Source organism: Prionailurus bengalensis, chromosome D4 (assembly GCF_016509475.1).
Source record: "Prionailurus bengalensis isolate Pbe53 chromosome D4, Fcat_Pben_1.1_paternal_pri, whole genome shotgun sequence".
In the NCBI taxonomy this organism is placed as follows: Eukaryota; Metazoa; Chordata; class Mammalia; order Carnivora; family Felidae; genus Prionailurus; species Prionailurus bengalensis.
Genome location: NC_057359.1, coordinates 73,487,552 through 73,504,597, shown reverse-complemented (window position 1 = coordinate 73,504,597; position 17,046 = coordinate 73,487,552). Strand labels below are relative to the sequence as shown.

The following is a 17,046-nucleotide window of genomic DNA, read 5'->3' as shown; positions in this document are numbered from 1 at the left end:
TTCCCTGAGAGATAGCCAAGTTCATATTCTAAACAGAGCTATGGCAAAGGGTTCCAGTTCTAGTGCTTAGGTTCCAGTGGCATCATTGTTTTCACACTGTCAGCCTTCACTGCTTTAACCATCTTAATCTTTAAAATAAACACAGGAAGCAGACCACAGCCCCATCCCTCAGTTTAACAAAGGAATCCTAACAAAAATTAGTAACACATAATATTTCTAGCTATTCTATTTCCCTCTTTCCCCTCCCCTAGAGCTTTAAACAATAGTAAAATCATCTTCAATTACCAAAAGAGACGAAGCAACCCTGACTGTTCATAGCTAGTACAACATATCTATCTTTCTGGAAGGCAAGAGTCATTGCTGGGCTCACTGGGTCCCACGTGCAAAAAATCCTAAGAGCATAAGTTAAGGAATGGGAACAAGGATGAATTCCATTACTCACTGTAACAAAGAATAAGAAACCATTATTGCCAAGAGGGTACAGTACTCTGTGGCACAGGTGACCTCAAGATGAATAAAACTGTCCCTGCCCTTGAGGAGCTCACACTTTAGTACAAGTACACAAACTATAATAAAAAGCAGAACCAGGGAAGTACCAAGAGGTGGGAAGTTCTCTAGGAGGTGAATCACTATCAATCACTTCACTTCAGTATCATGTTAACAGACTAAAACTTTCAGGTAAGGGACACCTGTTATACTAAACTGTTCGGGAGAAGCCCTGAGTGAAAGAGATCTATGGAAACGGATGCTATGCTACAGAGGCATCTGGGTGGCTCAGTCAGTTAAGCGTCTGACTGTTGGTTTTGGCCCAGGTCATATCTCAGTTCTTGAGTTCTAGCCCTGCATTGGGCTTTGCGCTGACAGTGTGGAGCCTGCTTGGGATTCTCTTTGTCCCTCCTGGGCTCTCTCTCTCAGAATAAACTTAAAAAAACTGTTTAAGAAACGGACGCTACATTATCTGCTTATCTACACCTTGGCTAAATCAGGCCTACCCAGAGATGGTTTCAGTAACTCTACCAGGTTAGCCAAAGAAACACTTACATAAGATACAGAGAAGGTGGAAACTGAAGAAAGAGAAGTCCCCAACAACTGATGTTGACTTAGGTCTGTGGCCAGAAGACGAAGCAAAACCCAGACCAAGACTGGGACTGGGATTTTTGCGCTTCTAGTTTTCTCCTTTCCAACACTCACCCCCAGAATATCCCAGCTCTTCTGCACCTCACTTGCATCGAGAGGGGAATTCTCTAAAGACGTATGCCTCAGTCCAGCAATGAGCACTCCGTAAAGGTGCACAGTACTTAAAACCTGATAAGGTTCTTGCTCACCCATCAGCTTGCTAACTCCTGAACCAAGAGAGGAGGAGGGATCCAGCCCCAGTCTGCCTGCCCTTTACTCTGTGTGACCTAGGACTAGTCATCCAAGGGCTTATTACCCCGTTTCCCTATTGCAAATTCTGGGATTATGAGGGGACTGGGATTGAATCCGATGACCTCTGAGGTCTAAAAGCTTCTTGATCAGCCGGCACCTGGAATTAGTGGACAAATAGCCCGTTGAATAAACAGTGAGGTCGGCCACAGGGCACAAGCGATAGGGACGTCAAGCCCGTTTTATAGACGGGGAAAGTGAGGCACCGAACACCCTGCCCCAAGGTCACTCTCCCTATGTCACTGTGGGGCCTGACCGAAAGCGCAGTTCTCCAGTCTGCCAGTCTCGGGCCCTTTCTCCTTTCGCAGAGCGGATTAGAGTCGCATGGAGGGTCCTTGTCCCGGAGGCGAAAGGGCTGTTCCTGTGCCAAAGGTGGGAGAGGGCGGGGGGGGGGGGGGGTTGCTTACCTTCCAGATCCAGTTGCCACCGGCACCTCCCTCTTGGAACCTTAACCCGTCACCAATCGCACGACTCTTCGGAAGCCCCCTCCACTTATGCCCGGCTAGACGTGTCCACGACAGCCACCAAGGCCGCGGATTCCTGCCCCTGCCCCGCCCCCTGCCTCGTTGGCCAATCCCTGCGCAGGATTTTGGAACTCCCGCGAATTTCACCGCCTCTGCAGGCTGGAGAAGCTTTACGTCACGGGCGCGCGTGCCTGCGAGGCCCTCCCATTTGCCTTTCCCCCACCTTCTCCAGCCCCTAGGCCCCTCCCAGCCGATCAACCGTGCGAGAGTTCGTCCTGCCGGAAAGCAGCACGCCGCCGCGGCATTTCACGACGTCAGCGGGGAAAGGCCCCGAAAACCTTCCGACTTCCCCCCCTGCGGCTGGGTGAAAGGCACCGCGATGTTCGGTGCGGGAGACGAAGACGACACCGACTTCCTCTCGCCTAGCGGCGGGTGAGTGACTGAGAAGCGTGGGACCGAGGGCGTGGCTGAGAGAACCGGGCAAATGGTTGGAGGGGTCGCTCTCAGACTTCTTCCCTACTTCCGGGTCCAGACCCCTGCCACATTCCGGTGCTCTACAGGTTTCAGAATCCCGGCACAGTTCGAAACTGCGCTGTATCTGTCCACCTCGATTCTGGACCCGGCATATCCCCTGGCACTCAGTATGGCCCTAGGGTTCGCCTTTTGCTTTGTGGGTCAGTTTCTCCTGTGAAATGGATTACTGATGAGAACATCTGCCTCAGGGTTTTTATAGGAGTCAGTTGAGGTCGATATGACACTTTCTGTTCCCCGGGGACAAGGCAGTGATACTTCAGAATTGGCCCTTCTGGGTCAGCTGCAGCATCCTTCAAGGCCCAGCTCAGATGGCACCTTTTGGTCCTTTCGCTACAGACCCAAGCAGAATGCATTGCTTTCTCTTCCTTATTCCCACAGCTAGGCTGATTACCTCCATCCTTGCAACACCGAACCTATTAGATTATGAACCCTGACGGAACAGGGACTGCTTAGGTCGTTCATCTGTGTCTAGCGCTCAGCACTGTACGTAGTGTGTGCTCCGTCAGTGCCTGTTGAATGAATGATAGTTGTGAAATTGCACTCTAGAGCTTAAAACCAGTATAAGAGACTGCGGTTGCTATTCCCTGTCCCCAGTCATTGTGTCTGTTAGCCTGGGGCACAAGTCTTCACGTGGCAGGATTTTGTCTGTTCTGATAATCAGTTTAGCCTTTTCCCTCAGGTTGTGTCAGTAGACCGCTTGACCTTTGAAAGTGAGCTGCCAGTCCTGCTCCTTGAAGAGCCTTTTTGAACACGTGTTTAACAAATTTAAGAATGTACAGAGAATGATGAATACATCAACATACACCCCTCATCTTACTGACTACTAACAGATTAAGCGTCTGTGCCTGCTCTCAAGATGCTTCTACTCCTGTTGGAGAGTTCAGTACAAGAATGACCATAAAATGACTCTGGCTGTCTTGGTCTTCCATAGGATCTTTTGACTTACACTGTGACTGAATTTTTATTACCTACTCTTAAGTCCTTTCTTCACCCTCACCACCCCATTCCACCCTTGCTTTCACTTTGGATGGCCCACATCCATTGAATTCTACTTTGGGTTCTTTCAGTTCCTCAGTTATTTTAAGAGTTAAGCAGTGCTTTGAGGGGCGCCTAGGTGGCTCAGTTGGTTAAGCGTCCAAGTTCGGCTCATGTCATGATCTCATGGTCCGTGAGTTCAAGCCCTGCATCAGGCTCTGCTGACAGCTAGGATCCTGGAACTTGCTTCAGAATCTGTTTCTCCCTCCGTGCCCCTTCCCTGCTCACGCTCTGTCCATCTCTCTCTTTTTCTCTCAAAATAAATAAACATTAAAAAAAAAAAAGAGTAAAGCAATGCTTTGGTTCCTTTTTCCCTATTCTACCTAAAACACTAAAATTTCTACATAGTCCAGCCAGTTGCTGTTGACATAGTCAGCTTTTTGATTTAGGCCTAACTCACCTATTTAAAACAAACAAAAAAAAACCCATTAGATGAGCTAGCAATTAGATACAGTTAAAAAAATAACAAGATGAACCCAATTTAAAAGAGCAAAAGATTTGAATAGATACTTCTCCAAAGAAGATGTACAAATTGACAATAACATCTTCTTATGTAAGAAGATGCTCAACATCATTAGTTGTTAGGGAAATGCAAATCAAAATCACAACAAGATACCACTAAGACAATAATGGGCCGGTAAGCATGTAGGGAAATCAGAACTAAATATGGGGAGAACTTAACTTTGCATGGTAGTGAGTTACTGTAAATATGGCCATGCAAGCTGAAACTGTACAAAGCAAGCTTAATAAACAATGGGAAAGATTATAATTGTTTCAAAGCCCTTAAAATTTTGGTTGAAACAAACTGTTGGTACATTGAGATTTAGTGTTTTATTTCTTTTTAAAAAAAAAACTTATCAAGAAAAAAGTCAAGTGCTTGCCTTCTCTTTGTATAACTTAAGATATGGAGTGAGCATTTTTTCTGTTTTGGGAAGTTGTCATATTTCTAAGTTTGGATCAGCTTCTGATATTTTATCCTTTGTGTTTTCAATGTTGTAAAATACTTGTAAGAGTTCCTTTAATGTGAAGTGTTTTGCCTTGTCATTTCTTCTAGGACATTTGTCATAACCACTTATTTATATTGATGTTTGCCTTCATTAAATTCCTCTGACTCTATATCTAGAGTCTCTCAAACAGCAGTGGTATCAATTCCTCAGTTTACATTTCTTCTATAACTTCATTTATATATGACCCAAATTTCACTTCCAGCATTATCACGTTAGTTTCTGTGCTGCACTTTTATCTTTGTTGGCCAATTCCCTCTTTTGAGTATCTATTTTTGTAAAATGTCACATAAGCTTATCACTGGGAGACAAGACAGCACAAGCACATGCTTTGCTCTCTGTCTCTTGAACTGGAAAACAGGTGTGCAATATCCAATCACCAACAGACTGAAAGAAATGACACTCTTGGTCACTGATCATACGTGTGTCTGTCGTGTAGTGATCTGTGGACTGAAGAGCTAGCTGCAAAGTTTGCACTTTATGCATTTACTTACAGTTAATATACCTTTATAAGTGAAATTTGCACTGTGCTGTTGAGGGACGGGTATTAGTTTAATTAAGACATACTAACTGAAGATGCTGCATGTAGGAACTGTGTAAGCTGAGGGCTTCTTGTAGTAGAGCAGCAACTTCCATAAAGCAAAACTACAAGATATAAAAGGACAAATAGACACATTAATAAAGAAGACTGTAACAAACATCTCCCAAACCTAGAATAAGTGGATAAAAAAACTAGTAAGGATATATTTTTAAAAATTTTTTTCAACGTTTTTTTCAACGTTTTTTATTTATTTTTGGGACAGAGAGAAACAGAGCATGAACGGGGGAGGGGCAGAGAGAGAGGGAGACACAGCATCGGAAACAGGCTCCAGGCTCCGAGCCATCAGCCCAGAGCCTGACGCGGGGCTCGAACTCACGGACCGCGAGATCGTGACCTGGCTGAAGTTGGACGCTTAACCGACTGCGCCACCCAGGCGCCCCAGGATATATTTTTTAAAAGAGGGAAAGAGCCTTTTGAATCAGTATTTTAAAAAAGTTTTTTTTTATTATTTTATTTATTTTTTTTAATTTTATTATTTTTTTAAATGCTTATTTATTTTTGAAGGAGAGAGAGACAGTGTGTGAGTGGGGGAGGGGCAGAGAGCGAGGGAGACACAGAATGTGAAGCAGGCTCCAGGCTCCGAGCTGTCAGCACAGAGCCCGAGGCGGCGCTTGAACCCATGAGCTGTGAGATCATGACCTGAGCCGAAGTCGGATGCTCAACCGACTGAGCCACCCAGGCGCCCTTAAGATTTTATTTTTAAGTAATCTTTACACCCAAAGTGGGGCTCAAACTCCTAACCCCAAGATCAAGAGTCACATGCTCTATCAACTGAGCCAGCCAGGTGCCCCTATAAGAGATACTTTAAATTCACATTCTTCACTAGGTGAAAATATTGGGGAGAAGTCTATAAACGAATGTTAGAGCTCCCAACTTTTATGCAGCGAGCAGTCTGCTACTGACTGAAAATGACAGGATAAAAACAGTCATGTGCTCTTTTCCAGATTGCTGGCCGGAGATAGTTCTTGGTGGCTCAGCTGTGCTGCTTTTCTGAGTAGGCCCATCAAGGACATGAAACATTTTAGTTCTGGGCATTTATCTATGCTCTTAAACGTAGACAGCAGCTAACTGAATGATAAAAGACTTAGTAAACAAAGTTGTACATATAACTTATTTTTATTCCCAGTAATAACCAGAAAAACCAAATCAAATTTAAGATTGAGAATATCATAAGTTTTCCCAGCAGTCTCTGATTTATCTGTTCCTTCTTTGTTTTTTCCTGAGGAAATAGAACATATGACAGTGGGTGTTGCAATTGCTTTCCACTTCCTCTTATAACTGTAATTTGCTGTAAATATACTTGCTTATTAATTTTCATGTATTTTGACTTGCCTTGATTCCATTTAGGATATTCAGGCCTGGTAGAAGCGGGAGCATTAGTGTCTTGGATGGCTGTCAAGATGATTGATAATCTGTGTTCCAGTTTCCAGGCCTCTTCAAACCCATGCTTAACCTAGAAGTAGTAATCAGGAAGCTTGCCTTTTTTTTTGGGGGGGGCTCTTTTCCTACCATGGTGACTTTGAAATGAAGAAATGTGTGTCTGCTTAAGTGTATGGTACTTCACTTCATCCAATACAGATAGGAATAAGGCACAATTCTTGCCCCTAGGAAACTCCCAGTTTAGTAGTGGAATAAAACCAATCCAGTAATAATCACAAAGCATTTTTAAGAGGCCAGTTACGTAAATACTTGTTTTTATGTGATACATGTTTTAGACTATATAAAAGGTATATGTAGGCAAATCTGATTGGCATAGTAATGAGAAGTCACCAGTGTAGAGGTAGAAAAAAGAGAAATCTAGGGGCACCTGGGTGGCTCCATTGGTTAAGCATCCAACGTCAGCTCAGGTCATGATCTTGCGGTTTGTGAGTTTGAGCTCCACGTTGAACTCTGTGCTGACAGCTCAGAGCCTGGAGCCTGCTTCAGAGTCTGTGGCTCCCTCTCTCTCTGCCCCTCCCCTGCTCGCACTCTCTCAAAAATAAATAAACGTTAAAAAAATGCATAAAAAAAGATAAATATGGAACTTGATTATCAGAAAGTATTTTAGGTTCTGTAAAGGATACAGAAAAGTCTAGATTCTAATGTTGATTCTGTCCCCAGTGAGGAGTGTAACCTTAGACAAATCACTTCTCGTCTTTGGTTCTCCATACCCCAGTCTATTAAATATTAGGCTTGCCCTAGGTGATCTTTGAGACCTTTTCCAGTTCTATATTTTTGTATTTATGCTAATAGCATTTTATAATTACAGGTCAGTTTGTGCCCTGATTGAGCATGCTTTCTCCCTTACAGGGGTATCTGAGTTCAAATTACATTTTAAATATATATATTTTTTAAGTTTATTTATTTATTCTTGAGACAGAAAGGTGGGGGAAGGGCAGAGAGGAAGAGAGAACCCCAAGCAGGTTCCATACTAACAGCGCAGAGCCCGACATGGGACTTGAACCCATGAACCCTGAGATCATAACCGAAATGAAGACTCAGACACTTAACTGACAGCCACCCAGGTGCTCCTCAAGCAACATTTTTAGGTAACAGGAAATATGCACATGTATCTAAAATACATACTCTATGCCAGGCACCATACTAAGTATAAATATACATTATCATATTTACTTCTCCCCACCGGTCAATTAGGTGGTTTTTACTATTATACCCATTTTACACATGGAAAATTAAGGGTCAGAGAGGTGAGTTGCCCAGGATCACATAACTATAAAGTGAAAGAGCCTGGATTTGAAATCAGGCAATCAGATTTCTACTAGACTGCCATGTGCCCATTATTATTATTGTAAAAGTAGGTATTTGATGCCATAGTTCATAAAAGAAATACTTTAACAACAAAAGATCCCTTTTTATTAAAATATATTAATATAGTATAACTGCTGTGTGTTACTGTTTCTGATGAGAAAAGAAAAGGAGTATGAAACTAAGGCTAGATAAAGACTTTGGCAACTAAATGCATTGGCCAGCATTTATTTTTATTTATTTTTTTTATTTAAAAAAAATTTTTTTTTTCAACGTTTATTTATTTTTGGGACAGAGAGAGACAGAGCATGAACGGGGGAGGGGCAGAGAGAGAGGGAGACACAGAATCGGAAGCAGGCTCCAGGCTCTGAGCCATCAGCCCAGAGCGTGACGCGGGGCTCGAACTCACGGACCGCAAGATCGTGACCTGGCTGAAGTCGGACGCTTAACCGATTGCGCCACCCAGGCGCCCCGGCCAGCATTTATTTTTAAAACGTAATTAGTGCCATGATGACTTCCCATAATTATAAACATAGACTCAAGTCCAGAGTTAGCAAGCCCATTCTTGCTACCAGAGAGAAATGTGTACATTTGAAAATACTTTAGAAGTAGAAAAAATAATAATTTACAAGAAACTTATGCCCCTAAGTCTATATAGAGTTTATCTAAGAAAATTAATAGGAAATAGAATGGATTTGAAAGATAATTGGGTTGACCTGGCTTTTGGATTGGTTTTGCAGTCATCAAGGTTGGCCTTTAGAGCATCTATGGAAACATAGTTTACATGACATTTCTGTCTTTCCCTTGAAAAAAACATACCTGCAAAATTAAAACAGCAAATCCAATACCCATACTAAAGATAACAAGGACATTCTTTTCTTGTCACTTATTTGTGCATAAACTCTTTTATGTTAACTAGGTTCTAAGTTTTGTAAATTTTTCACTGTGTTAAAGGCATTGCCCAACTCTCCCAGAATGTTATTCTTTTAGGGAATCTTCCCAGACTGTCTCCATAAAAGGAGAAATCTTGGTTTCCTTTTAATTTTATTAACATTTGTTGATGTCTTATTTAGGCCAGTACTGCTCTCTATGCTTGAAATCTCATTTAAACCTCTTAGTCCTTTAAAGTAGGCATTGTTGGTCCCATTTACAGGAAACTTATAGTACACTATCTTTAAAGAACAGGGTAGTAGTTGCAGATTATATTACATTTATTTTGCAAAATGTTAGTACGTATTAAACTTTAAAATTATTGAGGGAAAAGACCCAAAAAAAGTTGGGTAGTTTCAAGATATTTTTTAAGGTTTTGTGTGTGTGTGTGTGTGCTTTTTAAATTTTTTTGTTTTTTGTTTTTTTTTTGTTTTTTTGTTTTTTTGTTTTTTGGGTTTTTTTTTCGTAATCTCTACATTCAACAATGTGGGCTCGAACTCAACCCCAGATTAAGAGTCATACGCTCTACCGACTGAGCCAGCCAGGCACCCCTCAATATTTACATTACCTAAACCAAAGATGCCTTTGGAGAAAAGGAGCTCAGAGCTAGACTAGACTTGGAGTTCATTTATTGAGCCTGGTACATACCAGACCCTAGGCAAAATATTCAGTCAAGTGGTGATTACAATAAATTGTCAATTATCATGTTATATAATTACTGGTTGATAACTTATATTAATCTGTGTGGAGTATAACTCCATACAACAGCTGCCTGATATATATCTCATATTATAGTTTGCAATTATTCATTATGTAATGCCAATTTCTTTGTTAGAGTATATAAGCTCCTTGAAAATAGAACCTAGTTTTGTTCATCAATATATACTCAGCATTTAGCACAGTGTCTGATACATCTTTCTTTTTTTTTTTAATTTTTTTAACGTTTATTTATTTTTGAGACAGAGAGAGACAGAGCATGAACAGGGGAGGGGCAGAGAGAGAGGGAGACACAGAATCAGAAACAGGCTCCAGGCTCTGAGCTGTCAGCACAGAGCCCGACGTGGGGCTCGAACTCACAGACTGTGAGATCATGACCTGAGCCGAAGACGGACACTTAACCGACCAAGCCACACAGGCGCCCCGATACATCTTTCTTGAATGAAGGAAGAAGACTCTTATGGGAGTTCCTAAGAAGGTCATCTAACTTAGATGAGATTTGAGATTAGGGGCAGCTTTCAGGGGAGAGAAGGAAGAGGAAGAATGTTTTAAGCAGAGGGAACAGCATATCCAAAGCTAGGGATTAGAAAGAGCTTGCCTTATTTGAGAAACGACAAGTTCTGTGTAGCACACAGTTGGAGATGAGAAGTGGTCAGATAGGAAGCTGGGAAAGTATGGAGAGGTGAGGTCTTGAAGGGCTTTATAAAGCCATCTTGTGGAGTTTGGATTTTTATCTTGGTAATGTTGAGGTGTTATTAAGGGTTTTAAGTAGGGAAGAGACTTGGTCAAGTTTAGTTTTTAGAAAGAAAACTGTGAATGCAGTGCGGAAAATGGATAAGAAGCAGATAAGACCAGGGCAGGGAGGTGAGTCAGGAGGCTATTGGAGTAATTTAAGCTAGATGGATATGATGGTGACCTGAACCAGGCAAGTGGCAGTAAGAATGGGAAGCGCAAGGGTTCAAAAAGTACTGAGCAAGTAAAATCAAATGGACTCAGGGGTTGGTCATGAACACCAGGGGGGTAAAAGGCAGGGATGATGCCCAGATTTCAGTTTTGGCCGTGTATGTTTGCAGAAGAGTTAACACAGGGGATGTGACAACATCATCCTTAGAAAGTCCTGTTTACAAGGTTGGCTCTTGGCTGGCATCTGGGAACGTAATTGGTAAACAGTTCCACACACTGATACAAGCTTCCCATAAATGATGAAGTGACTTACTGTGCCTAAAGTGTTTATGCAAACAGTATGGTTTGTACTACACCTTGCCTTCTTTCTGGGAGTGTAGAATTTTGGTTCAGGGGCGCCTAAGTGGCTCAGTTAGTTGAGCGTCCTGACTCTTGATTTCGGCTCAGGTCATGATCCCAGGGTCGTGGGATCAAACCCCACCCCTGCCCAAGGGAGTCTGCTTAAGATTTTCTCTTTCTCTCACCCTCTCCTCTCTCCCCCACTCACACGCTTGCTTTCTCTCTCTCTCTCTCTCTCTCTCTCTCTCTCTCGGAAAAAAAAAGGTTGGGCAAAAGAGGAAGAGTTCAAGGAGCTAAACAAGAAGCCAAAGAGATGGGAAGATGAGAAGGATCCCATGAGCATTTCTTGATGTCTTACTTGGACCAGTTCCTCCTCCCACCCCTGCAAATATCCCCCCAAAAGTCAAGGGAAGAGTTTGTTTGAAGAAGAACAAATTAGTTGACAGTGTAAAAAGGCAGCATGAAGACCAAATAAGATAATGACTGATAAGCTGTGTTTAGTAACAAAGAGGTTGTTGGTGACCTTAGCAAGAGCAGTTTCCTTGGAATGGTTGGGGCATAGGATTCATTGCAAGGGATGGTAAAAGAACGGTTCTGCCTGTTAGGTGAAATGGTAGGACCATGTTTGTTTGATGGAGTAAGTATGGAGTACAATTTTATTTCAGTATAATAAATTAGTAAAAGGTAGGAAACTATGACTTGCTAAAGGCAAGAATTTATGGTTTGAAGAGACCACAGAGAGCATCTAGACCAATCACCTCAATTTACATACAGAGAAACTGAGGTCCAAAAAGAAGAAATGCCTTGATCAAAGTCCTGAGGACAGGCAAGGTCAGCTGATGCTGTTCAGATCAGAAATACAATCTTGATTTTGAAGACACTTAGCTGTCACTTCCAGTATAGAATGGTGGGATATACATTCAAGGAGGTATTCGTTCAAAGTTGGAGGTGAGCAGCTTTCATAATGATTCCGGGTTTGAGATATGTCAAATGAAATGTCATTTTCACTTTCTACTAACAGTGCCAGATTGGCCTCTCTTTTTGGCCTGGATCAGGCATCTGCTGGCCACGGAAATGAATTCTTCCAGTACACAGCCCCAAAGCAGCCTAAGAAAGGCCAGGGAACAGCAACAACAGGTAAGTTATGAGGTTACGATTGGCCCCTAACAGGTTAGTTGGAAGGATGAACAGCCTTCCAAAAGTGACATGCCTCAATCAGTCTGGACAAGCTCACTGCCAGCGGTGCATTCTCTCTCTAAGCTCTGAGATCGAATTCCAGCAGCTAGACAGAGTGTGTCCTTTGTCCGAAGTTAATGGAGGGAGGTCTCAGGCAAACTCTTTTACCTCCTGTGAACAGCACTCTCTAAAACTGTCTGAGGCACTCTTAGTAGGCACGGTCCAATGTTTTGGCGAAAAGGAAGAACTGCTTTTCACTTCTTTTACCTGGATAGGTTAGATGTATCCTGACAGTGATTTTTTCCCAATTAGACAGTGATGCTCAGTGCTACATCCCCCGTACCCTTCATTGTGATGGAGACGCATTGAATGAACATTTGTTGAATGAAAGGAGAGAAAAGGGCAACTAATATTTCTAAAATGCCTGCTATGTGTCTGGTCTCAGATGCTTTACATAGATTGCCTTGTTTAATTATCTCAACAGTGCTGTGAAATAGGTAAGACTACCCCCAGTTTAGAGGCTCAGAGAGGTTTAGGGACTCCATCAAGGTCCTACAGCAGTAAGTGACATAATTGAAATTTGAACCCTAACCTGATTCACTCCAAAGCTCTTCCTGTATACTTTGCTTTCTTTGAGTAAGAACCTGAAGAGGAATGAAGGACCAATAGAAATAACCCTAAGCAGAACAGATGGTAAGGGACATTAAATTAAGTGTTTCCTGAATGAAGATGAAAGTATTGAGTGCCTTTTACATACTAGGCACAATGCTGGCACTGAGGATGTTGTTGGGATATTGAGGGTTTTGAAGAATTGCAACAGATATCATATGGCCCATAAGCCTAAACTATTTACTGTTTGGCCCTGTACAGAAAATGTTTGCTGACCTCTGCTCTAAATCTTAACCTGTCACTTTTAGCATCTTTGGTGTAGATTTCTGGTCCTGTTCTCCAAGCCATCACCTGGCCAGATTTCTAGTAGGCTATGCCTCTACATTTCCTCTGGCATATCTCTTCATCAGCAGTGTGATTCTGACTCAATTTAAAGTGGTTGAGTTAATGGATGTGGATTAAAATAAACAACCCCAGTCCCCACCCAATGAGGTAACTTGATTTTGTTTTAATCAGAAAACAACAACTATGAGCTAATTACACTTTTAAAGGGAAATTATAGAGGCATTTCAGCTTAAAAATTACCTACACAGTCATATGTAGGCACTTACAAAAATAAAGTAGCAAGACAGGAGACCCTGTCTGTTCAAGGGATATTTGTATAAGAAGTCTTTGTGGGGAAGGTGGCTGCAATACAGTTCTTGAATCTCTTCAGATCTGAATGTAAAAACGTCAGATACAAAAGACAAACCTATGGATAACATTTACAACAACACCCGTTGGAAAGGTATCTTCATGAATATCCCAAAATATATGAAGGTCTGGACAAGCCACAAGGCTGTGTAGTATCAGCATTTGCGTGGGAGCGTACAGGGTAGTGGTGGGATATCTCCATCAGAAAATGGGAGAACCCCAAGTAGCCACCAAATGTTCTTGGAAAATATGGCAGGCCAAGCTGAAACTGGAAGGCGTTTTGCCCACTCTAATTGTGGCTAAGTACAAGGGATTGATAACGGGGACTGGAAGAGCTAGAGTAGTCTCACTCCTATGAGCTTTTTTTTTTTTTTTTTCTTTTTAGAAGTAGGCTCCATGCCCAGCGTGGGGCTTGAACTCATGACCCTGAGATCAAGAGTCACAGTCTCTACCAACTGAGCCAGCCAGGTGCCCTGCTCCTATGAACTTTTGAAACTCACCCCCTAGCGTGGCCTTCCAGGACAGGCCCCCACACTGAAAAGAACCTTCTGGGAGTGGAATTAAAATTGAAGAAGATAGGGATATATTAGAAGTGAAGAAGAGAAGATCCAAATAAAAGTAGGGATGGGGTGGGGCGCCTGGGTGGCTCAGTTGGTGAAGTGGTCACATTGGGCTCAGATCATGATCTCACAGTTTATGAATTCAAGCCCTGCATCAGACTCAGTCCTGACAGCTCAGAGCCTGGAGCCTGCTTCAGATTCTGTGTCTTCTTCTCCCTGCTCCTTCCCCACTCGTGCTCTGTCTCTCTCTCTCTTGTTCAAAAATAAATAACCCCCCCCCAAAAAAAATTAGAAAAAAAAAAAAGTGTAGGGATGAGGCACCTGGGTGACTCGGTTGAGCCTTCTACTCTTGATTTCAACTCAGGTCATGTCCCAGGGTTGTGAGATTGAGCCCTGAGTCAGGCTCCACACTGAGCATGGAGCCTGCTTGAGATTTTCTGTCTGTCTCTCTCCCCATCTCCCTCTCCCTCTCTTTCTCCCCCCTCCCCTCCCCCTCCCTCTCCTCCTCTGCCCCTCTCCCCACTTGTGCTCTCTCTCTCTCTCTCTCTCAAATTAAAAAATAATATGGCACAAAAACAGACACTCAGATCAATGGAACAGAATAGAGAACCCAGAAATGGACCCACAAATGTATGGCCAACTAATCTTTGACAAAGAAGAAAAGAATATCCAATGGAATAAAGACAGTCTTTTCAGCAAGTGGTGCTGGGAAAATTGGACAGCGACTTGCAGAAGAATGCCTGGACCACTTTCTTACACATACACAAAAATAAACTCAAAATGGATGAAAGACCTAAATGTAACGCAGGAAGCCATCAAAATCCTCGAGGAGAAAGCAGGCAAAAACCTCTTTGACCTTGGTCACGGCAACTTCTTACTCAACACGTCTCCAGAGGCAAGGGAAACAAAAGCAAAAATGAACTATTGGGACCTCATCAAAATAAAAATCTTCTGCATGGTGAAGGAAACAATCAGCACAACTAAAAGGCAACCAACGGAATGGGAGAAGATATCTGCAAACAACATATTAGATAAAGGGTTAGTATCCAAAATCTATAAAGAACTTATCAAACCCAACACGCAAAAAACAAATAATCCAGTGAAGAAATGGGCAAAAGACATGAATAGACCCTTCTCCAATGAAGACATCCAGATGGCCAACCGACACATGAAAAAATGCTCAACATCACTCATCATCAGGGAAATGCAAATCAAAACCACAAAGAGATACCTGTCAGAATGGCTAACATTAACAATTCAGGCAACAACAGATGTTGGCAAGGATGTGGAGAAAAAGGATCTCTTTTGAATTGTTGGTGGGAATGCAAGCTGGTGCAGCCTCTCTGGAAAACAGTATGGAGGTTCCCCAAAAAACTAAAAATAGAACTACCCTTCAACCCAGCAATTGCACTACTAGGTATTTATCCAAGGGATACAGGTATGCTGTTTCGAAGGGACACATGCACCCCGATGTTTAGAGCAGCACTATCAACAATAGCCAAAGTAAGGAAAGAGCCCAAATGTCCATTGATGGATGAATGGATAAAGAAAATGTGGTGTATATATATATATATATATATATATATATACACACACACATACACAATGGAGTATTATTCGGCAATCAAAAAGAATGAAATCTTGCCATTTACAACTACGTGGATGGAACTGGAGGGTATTATGCTAAGCGACATTAGTCAGAGAAAGACAAATATCATATGACTTCACTCATATGAGGACTTTAAGAGACAAAACAGATGAACATAAGGGAAGGGAAACAAAAATATAAAAACAGGGAGGGGGACAAAACAGAAGAGACTCATAAATATGGAGAACAAACTGAGGGTTACTGGAGGGGTTGTGGGGTGGGGGATGGGCTAAACGGGTAAGGGGCACTAAGGAATCTACTGAAATCATTGTTGCACTCTATGCTAACTAATTTGGTTGTAAATTAAAATAATAAAATTTAAAAAATTTTTAAATAAATAAAAATAAAAGTAGGGATAGAAATAGAATCAGGCAGTCTCAGGAGGGAGCCACCATATTTTTTAACTCTGCAAAAGCAACAGAAGAGGGAGCTCTATGAAGTTAGGAAAGCCACTTGAACCCTATCTCCTTCTAAAAATTCAGAAAAGCAGATTTCACGTTAAAATGAGCAGTAGGAACTTAGCAGAATCCAACTCCATGTAAAATTATAAGAACAAAGAGAGCAAGAAACAGAATAATATCCCTACAGTGAGAGCTGTAGAGATTCTGTGAGAATGTTTCTCAAAAACTACCACCACCTGTTTAAGAAAGTAATGTAAGACATGAAATGAGAATTAGAAAATCTCAGAAGTAAGTGACAAGACTCAGGCAAGAATTAGAGACATAAGAATTATTTCAGAAACGAAGGCTAAACGAGCAGGAACACAAGAATGAATACAAAGAGCAGATCATGCCTGAAGAGAAACAGAAGGTTCACAGAAGGACATTTTTAAACAATAAAAAATTTGAGAGATAAAAATGTTCCAAAAGAAAGTGTGATAAATATTAAAGATGGCAAAGAAGATCCAATACGTAGAGAGAGAGAGAGAGAGAGAGTGTGTGTGTGTGTGTGTGTGTGTGTGTGTACACAGGAAGGAAAAAAAGGGGGGAAAGAACAGACTTTAGAAACTATAGTTCAAGAAAACTTTACTCAAAAAAAAAAAAAAAGATTTGAAAGTACATATTAAAAGTCCTTGTCAGTGGGGAATTCAAGAATCTGCAGTACTGATTTCAGAGAGGAGGAAGTGCTGAGCCAATAAGATCCCACGATTGTGAGCACCTGACTTACCTTCTAGCAACTCCGTGAACAACCTTCCCCTTTCCAGGGCATTAGACAACCAGAAGAGTATTGTGGGAGAAGCTGAACTAAGCTTCTATCCTAAAGGAGGATGCTAGGCTGATCTTGGGCAGACAGTAATTTTTCTCAGCATTTCACACTTGTCCTAATAACCTGCCTCTGACCTTAGTTACTTTTTTTCTTACAGCTTATCAAGAGAAAAATATTATTGTAGTGTTACATACAACTGGACAGTAGTGGTTGAATTAACAACTATGTTGTAGGTTTTTACAAAATAATAAGGGAAACATGAATAACAGGACAGTAAGCAAACAGTGTAAGTGGCAATTCATCTAAACAAAACAAATGACCATTACAAATCTATAGAAAATATTCCATCTCTGCTTCATTGTAATCAATAAATGCAAATGAAAACAACAATGACATGGTATTTCCCTTTTTCTATTGCCCAGCTTCGTTGGTAAAGATTTTAAAAAACAGCCCCCTC

At 41.8% G+C, this 17,046-nt stretch overlaps 2 protein-coding genes across 2 annotated transcripts in view; one reads left to right on the top strand and one right to left on the bottom strand.

Annotated features, from left to right (window-relative positions):
• The window catches only part of SLC31A1 (solute carrier family 31 member 1), a 42,309-nt gene extending 40,115 nt beyond the window's left edge, over nt 1-2,194 (bottom strand). Inside the window, exons 1-2 of the mRNA XM_043565289.1 lie at nt 2,149-2,194; nt 1,833-1,872 (exon numbers count right to left, since the gene is read on the bottom strand). Of these exons, the coding sequence (XP_043421224.1) occupies nt 1,833-1,872; nt 2,149-2,194 (86 nt within the window). The remainder of the gene's footprint in view (nt 1-1,832; nt 1,873-2,148) is intronic.
• Nucleotides 2,187-17,046, top strand: part of FKBP15 (FKBP prolyl isomerase family member 15) — a 58,502-nt gene continuing 43,642 nt past the window's right edge. The window contains 2 exon segments of the mRNA XM_043565748.1: nt 2,187-2,321; nt 11,719-11,834. Coding sequence (XP_043421683.1) covers nt 2,269-2,321; nt 11,719-11,834 — 169 coding nt within the window. The 5' untranslated portion in view covers nt 2,187-2,268.